The sequence below is a fragment of the Triticum aestivum genome, chromosome 6A (assembly GCF_018294505.1).
Source record: "Triticum aestivum cultivar Chinese Spring chromosome 6A, IWGSC CS RefSeq v2.1, whole genome shotgun sequence".
NCBI classification, from domain to species: domain Eukaryota; kingdom Viridiplantae; phylum Streptophyta; class Magnoliopsida; order Poales; family Poaceae; genus Triticum; species Triticum aestivum.
In genome coordinates, this window is record NC_057809.1 from 434773405 (window position 1) to 434780932 (window position 7528).

Sequence of the window (7528 nt, forward strand, 5' to 3'; positions counted from 1 at the left end):
ATCTTTGTTTCTAATCGGTTTTCACTTGTTTATTTTTTGTTTTTTCTTTGGTTTCCTTTGTCTTTTTCTTTTTTCATTGGTTTTTTGTTTTCTCTGTTTTATTTCGTTTTCATGATGTATTTTTTGTATACATTTTTTTTCAAAAACATGTTTAACATACATGTTTCACATTTTCTTGAATACAAGGTCAAGATTTTCAAATACGCATTTTTAACATTTCAAATGATTCACTAACATTTTTCAAATACAATATTAAAAAAATACATGGTCAACATGTTTTCAATACGCGGATCAACTTGTCGTTGGGATGGTTAGGTGGACGGTTGGGATGGTTAGTTGGACAGTGGTATCCCCAGCCCATCAGAGTTCAAGTCCTGGTGCTTCCATTTTATCCTGGATTTATTTCAAGAATTCCGGCGATACGCTTTCAGTGTGAGAAGACATTCCCGTCAACTACAAGGCGCCTACGGTGACTTCGTAAAATCTAAAGATGATATGCTGGCCCAGTCTCTCGGAGGTGCTTATGGGGTAGGGTGTGCGTGTGTGCTTTCATTACGATGAGTGTATGCGCGTTTATATGAGCGCTTGCGTTTATACTATGTTAAAAAAATATGTTTTCTATACACATTTTAACATTTTAAAATTTTGTGTTCTTAACATTTTTCAAATACAAAATTAATATTTATTTAATACATGGTCAATATTTTTATACACATTTATTTTTTAGATGCTTGATTAATATTTTTCAAGTGCAAGATTAACATTTTTATAATACACGCTCAACATTTTCTGTGTACACGTTTAACATTTTTCAAATACTTGATTAATATTTTTAAATATTTTTTTAACATTTTTCCAGTGCTTGATTAATATTTTTTAAATACATAATCATTTTTTTCGTACACATTGTAATTTTTTGTATACATGAGAAATATTTTCTCTATAAGAATTTAATATTTTTCATACAAGATTAACCATTTTTATAAAAAAATGTAAAGTGTTTTCATATAGAATATTCTGAAGTAAAAATACAAAAAATAGGAAACAAATGAGGATGTGGCCTCCCGCAAGCTAGGCCGGCCCATCTGGCGCTCGCCTTGACATGAGGGCACTCGCGAATCGGACCTCCCCCTCAGGTTCTTCCCGAATCATGAATCCATGTTTTTTTTTTGATTTGACAATCCAGGGAGAATCTAGGAGGAGGTCCAATTGTCAAACTTCTGGGAGACAATCAAAAGAACTGGGTCACATGCTTTCCTCTCATGAAGATTTTCCATGCGCTCAACAGTATTGTGTCGCTCCATTTTTGTTCGTTCCTTCACTATCGGCGCACTTTGCTCTCGTTTCTTTTTTCCCTTTTCCTTTTTCCTCTTCTTTATTTTTGGTTTTCTTTGTTTATTATGGTTTTCATTGATTTTTCTGTTTCCCTTGGTTTTTTTGATTCCTTCACAATTTATATTCGGATTTTTGTTTGGTTTTCTTTGTTTCTTTATCATTTTTTTATTTTTTCCCTTTCTTCATTTTTCTTTGTTTCTTTGTTTTAGTTTTTCAATTTTTATTGGTTTTTTAAGTTTTCCTTTTTTTCTTGTGCATGAGGAAATTTTTTGTTACGTTTAATATTTTCAAATACATGATTAATATTTTCTAAAAAACATATATTGTTTTGATGTCTAATTTTTTTCATACACATTGTACAATCTTTTATATTCATCAGGAACAATTATTATATACATGTTTAACATTTTGTAAATACATGGTTAACAATTATTAAAACCTACATTTCTATGTCCACTTTTTTCATAGACATTGCACATTTTTTATATACATTAGGAACATTTTATGTATACACATTTAACATTTTCTAAATAAATGATTAACATTTTCTTAATACATGATTAACACGTTTAACATTTTTTGTAGACATTAGTACATCATATACATCTCCGACGAGGAGTAGTTTAAGCATGTTTCAAGTTTTTTTTGGAAAAATGAGGATTACCTCGGCCTCTGCATCAATCGATGCATGCAACCATATTATTAAATAAAAACATTAAGCAGGTTTTGATAGTACGTAATTACATGGCGTAGTATGGATTTGAGGTATCAAATTCTGGTATACGATTGCAACAAATGCAAAATAAAGGATGACCAGGCCCTTTTCTTTGAGGGGTCATATTTATCGTATGCGGCTGTAGATGCGCTAACTAAATGGAAAGCCAATGTAAGTCGAATCACTGGAATTATAAAGTTATTGCCATCGCACAATCAGCTTTTGTCCTAGAGATTAACTTGATCCTTCTGAAACTACCCAAAACTAACAGCAAGTCAGGACAAGTTAGCTTTAGTTATCCTGACTTGCCATTACCAGCTTCCAGAAGGCATGCATGCACAGCACCTTTACGTGTGTCATCCACCCGGCCAAGAAGAGCTAGCCGGAACCCTGAGCTGAAACGCAACAACGAGCAATACCCTGACCTAACTTTTCGACTGTCTTGCTAGCTAATGAATCCCGCTATTACTAGCGTCTGCCCTCTTCACCATCATCACATGCCATTGAACGGCGAGCTCCAGTTGTTGGAGTACCCGTTCGCCCTCGCAATGCTCACAGTTGGCGCCGCCGCGTATGGGTCGGCGCCGGTGCTCGCCATCGCCATGGCATCGTACCCGAGATTGAGCTTCCCCTCTTCGTCCCCGTAGCTGCATGTGCTTCCCTGGTTGGTGGCAGTGCTGCTGTGCCCCTGTTCATCCACCACGGTGCTAGCCGGCATCAAGAAGGCGTTGCCACTGGTGCCTTGCTGGTACCCGCCGCCGTTGTAGACCGTGGAGCTCGACGATGCCTGGAAATAGTTGTGAGCGGCGGTCCCGAGGTGCAGCTGCTGGAGGTCCTGCAGGCTTTGCGTGGCGACGCTGGCGTCCTGCTCGGGCTTGCACCACCCGCGAGACGGCTGGGCGACGTATGGGTAGTGCACCGACAGCGGCGAGGGCTGCTGGAATGCGATGGTTGGCCAGCCGTGGTGGTACGACGCGTACGTGCCCATCCCGACGTCGGTCAGCTGGGAGATGACGCCGCCGTCCATGCCGGCCCGCCAGATCGTGGCGCCAGCCTCTGGATGATCAGCGACCTCCTTGGGGCGCCTCGCCGCGCCACCCACCGGCAGGGTGCTGCTCTCGAGGATGGTCTTGACGTCGTAGCGACTCATGTCGAAGTTGGTGACGGCGTTCAGCCCACGGAACTTGATCGCCGCGATGTCGTAGGCCTCCGCCGCCTCCTCCTCGGTGCCTACGGATGTACGAGATTAGGATGCATGGTTAGCTAGCTAGGGCTGGTCCCCCCACATTGCATGCATATGTGACGATGTATATATATGTTTCATATTGCATGCATGCAGCTATACATAGGCGGCTCTAGGATGCAAGTGTGTGATTCAAATCACTAGGGTTTTCAACTTTGCCCTTGACTCCATGCCAAGGTTTTCTCTTTTCTTAGACAACTTTGAGACAAAAACTTGAAAAGGTACATTTGGGACATAGTTAGTGCAGTGACCACTATTTTATTGCCCCATAGGGCAACATATATATAGAAGATCTAACCTTCAGCTTTACGAGACGAAGAGTTCAAGAAAAAAGTAACTAAATAAGTAGTACTGGTCGATGACTTAGATCTTGGAGCTATAACACTATGACTAGTCATAATTTAGTCTTAAGGATCTTCATTAGTCCAGCAATTAGATAGGATCCGAAGAGAGGGTTAATTATATCTGATCAATAACTTACTGAAGGTGCCTAAGTAGAGATCCTTGTTTCCTGCAACCCTCCCAATTCTTGCTTGCCATCTCCCATGCTGATGGTGCCTGGTAAAGATCTCAGCCTTATATAGTTAGAACTTAGAAAATCGAAAAAAGATATAACATCCATTTGGATAACGTATCTAACATACATGTTTGCTTACGTGCATGCCTACTAATTCTAAGAATACATATCGGACATTAGCTATTTCCACATGACATAAATTATTATGGTAAACATAACAGACCGAATTACCTAGTAACATACCTAGTTACACCACGATATTTTGACGCACCACGGGAAAATCCGCTGCTATTCCTGCATTTGTCGGATCAACTTATTGATAGTGCAATATTCCATTTACTTGTGTGATAGTAGTTCAATATGAGATGAACGTCGGCTCGCGATAGTACCTTCTTAGGTATGCGATGTATTCCTGCCTAGTCATATGTTTCATTTCATCCACCTCTTTTTCGTAGGTATTAATCTACCATTGTAAAAAAAACTATTATGTTCCAATAAAAATAGGTTGAGATGTTTTGCAGAAATGAAAATAGCAATGCAAGGAAAAAGCGCCATAAAAATAGTATCAGAACTTGCTTACTGGGAAATTTGTTGTTGTTGTTGTACCCCAATACTTGAGTGCTGCCAAATCATAAGCCCTTGCTGCCTTGTCCTCCTTGTCATAGCCACCTAAGGTTTCATGATCACAATCATAAGGTGGAATAACTAAATTGGTAAACTCCAATAAATAAAAATGGCCAGAGAGTAAGGCAAGCATACCCAGATAAACTGATTGTGGAGGACAATACAGTATCATTCCCGGAGGCGATGGTGATGCAGTCATGCAGAGTGTTGAGGGAAACACAAGATAAAATGCGTAAATAGCACATCACGGGTGTATATATTGTTGTGCAATGGAGAGAGAAAGAGGAAGCATATAGCCATTTTTATTACCTTGCCTACCCTTGCGACTCTGCCCTTCTCTTCTGCAGCTATTGTCCCAGAGATGAGCCTCATAACGCCCTGTCCATCTATGTCTGAAAAGGAATATTGAAGAACATAAGAATATATATAGTTAGCACATTCAAAATGTACATGTTGTTGTTAAAAAAAATACATCCATTTCTAATATAATGTAGATGTATGTGCAAGAGTATGTTGATCAGAGAAAAAGAGCATCATTTTCTCATTTTATATGACTTTGTATTCATCATCCATTGAAGCACATTCGTTTTGAGAGGTCTATAAAAGAGCTCTATATAAAAACTTCTGTGTTTATCCAGAGAAAAAGCAAAGAGCCACACTATCTATTTGTGTTGGGTACTTGGGTCAGCTAGAACAGTTAATTTAGTTATACCTCTTATTTTGGTGCACTCGGGTTATAGTGGTGTAGATTAGTGTAGAAGATATCATAAGAGTTCCGGAGAAAAAGAACAACACTTAATACTAGTTCAAATTGTGTGGTAAGTACTAAGTGGTAGCTATAGTATGAATCATGTCGTGTACTCGTATGAACAAGTAATTCAATTCAATTATAAATAAGTCGTTTCTTAATTAGCCAGTGAGCTACATATTACTTCTTAGTTATATATACCTGACCATTGATCGGTTAGGCGGCATGATGGGCGCTGATTACGGCGAGACACGTATTGCTTCACCCCCTAGCCATTGATCTGCCAGCCACTTGGTGGCCCTTTCATTTTATTTATTTATTAGGGCACGTTTGTGTTGTTGCCCCAGCGGGGCTTATGTTTATTTTTTCCTGTGCTTGAACTTTGTTGTATGTATGTGGTGGTTCTTTTATATCTTTTAAGCAGGGTGAAAGTCTTTTACCTAACTCGTGGATGAAAAATGGGAGCATCTATATATTAATCATTGGATATAATAACTAAGTCGATTTGTCACCTTTTCTCGGTCAACGAATTATATATATGTGCTCAAATAATCACCAAATTACAGGCACGAAATCAAAGTACTCTAGCTTGTATTATCCTGACTAGCATAGATCCCTTATGTCTGTTTAAAGAGTTCCTCGCTAGATTGATCGCCCAATTTGAAATGCCAGTGTACTAGCCCAATTGGAAATGGACTAATTAGTGTAGGTCATGGATCAACAATTAATGTGAAGAAATCGACTAGTAACAATATAAGAAATCAACCAGTAATTAATAATATAATGTTCTAACCTTGTTACACCTCGATATATCGACGTCCTTTGCCCGAATGTGTCGATGGACTTCCTCGCGACAGCTTCTACCGCACCGCCCGGCGAATCCATGGCGCCGCTGGCCCGCTTGTTCTCCGAGGAGGTGCTCTCTGAGACTCCCCCACTGGGACTGCCGCCGAGCACAGCCATCGGCAAGTGCGATCCTGAGCCCGTGCTCATCGAGAGCGCCAGGCTCTGCGAGCTCCCCGCCACCACCAACGCGCCGTTTCTCCCCAGCGGATCGAAGCTGCTCGCGTCGGTGCCCATCTCCTCGTGGGGTTGCGGCTGCTGCGCGGGCGCCCCGGTCTGCGACTGCGGGTGCGGCGCTTGGGGTACCTGGTTGTCACGGAGCCAGCTCTTGATCATAGAGAGCTCCATGGTGTTGCTCCTGCTGTTGCTGTTGGTGCTGGTCGCCATCGGGACACCGGAGAACAAGAAGCCACCGGCCTGATCTTGCTCGGAGACGAACGAGTTGCCAACGAGGAAGTCCTCAAGCTTGGGCTCGGTCTCGGCCTCCATGGCCGCCCTCTTGCCGCCAACTGCGCTCGACCCGACGAGCATCGAGAGCTCGGACGCACCGCCGTTGTAGTCCAGATCACCCCTCATGTTCCAATCTACAGCCACATCAAATAACAAGAAACCTTGAACGGGAGAAGTGATACATACCTACAACCTAGCTAGATAACATTGGATCGGAGTGCACGCGGCAAACTGGCTAGCTTCTTCCTCTCACCGTGGATTTCATGAGCTCCCCTATTGAAGGCCTCCGTGATCCCGTATGAAGGCTGATGATGACCTGGCACACCGAGTTGAGCGTCGGGAGCTGGCTGCGTGGGTAGGCCATAGAAGCCACTGGCGCCAGCGATGTCGATGTCGGCGGGCGGCGAGCTATCCTGATGCGGCTGTGGGTTCTCTTGGCCGGAGAGCGAGAACCCCAACCAGTCGTTCCCAGAAGCCATTATGGGACGGGCGATTGATAGAACAGCCCGCGGGGCTAGCTGCGATAGATCAATAGTTGGTTTCTTCCTGATCAGAGCACTGGAAGCATTGGCGAGGTAAGGTGGAAGCTGATAGGGGAGGAGGGTATACCCCTTTTTGAGAAGCACCTAGAACACTAGCTACATTTGGGTCAATGTGAGAAGAGTGCAGCAGTGGCCAGAAAAATATCCTGGCCACATGAGAGAAGGGGGGAATGTGCTAGGAGAGGTAAGTATTTATATGAGAACGTAACAGTGGTGGTAGTTGTGTTTTTGGTTCTCTATAGGACATATAAACAATTTTCCATGAAAATAAATTGTGTGTAGATCTACGGGTCATGACTCACATTTTTCTGGATTTATTCTAGACCTTCCAGCGCGTTTAGGGGAAAAATATTCCCGTCGACTACAAAGGCGTTTATGGCGACTTTGTCATTCTCAAGATGATTTGTTGGCTCAATCTCTCGAATATGCTCATAGGGGTAGGTTGTACGTGCGTGGATTCATAGGGATGAGTGCATGTGCATGTGTATGAGTGTCTGCATCTGTACTGTAT

The 7528-nt window shown here is 42.2% G+C and overlaps 1 protein-coding gene across 1 annotated transcript; it reads right to left on the reverse strand.

The window, feature by feature from the left end:
* Positions 1-2231: 2231 nt before the first annotated feature.
* LOC123127776 (AP2-like ethylene-responsive transcription factor PLT2) lies at positions 2232-7162 on the reverse strand. The gene is made up of 9 exons (XM_044547614.1): positions 6729-7162; positions 5976-6609; positions 4744-4826; positions 4570-4578; positions 4391-4479; positions 4200-4273; positions 4054-4104; positions 3775-3851; positions 2232-3280 (listed from the first exon to the last, which is right to left on the reverse strand). The coding sequence occupies exons 1-9, from the start codon at positions 6952-6954 to the stop codon at positions 2544-2546; spliced, it is 1980 nt and encodes a 659-aa protein (XP_044403549.1). The 5' UTR covers positions 6955-7162; the 3' UTR covers positions 2232-2543.
* Positions 7163-7528: the final 366 nt, after the last annotated feature.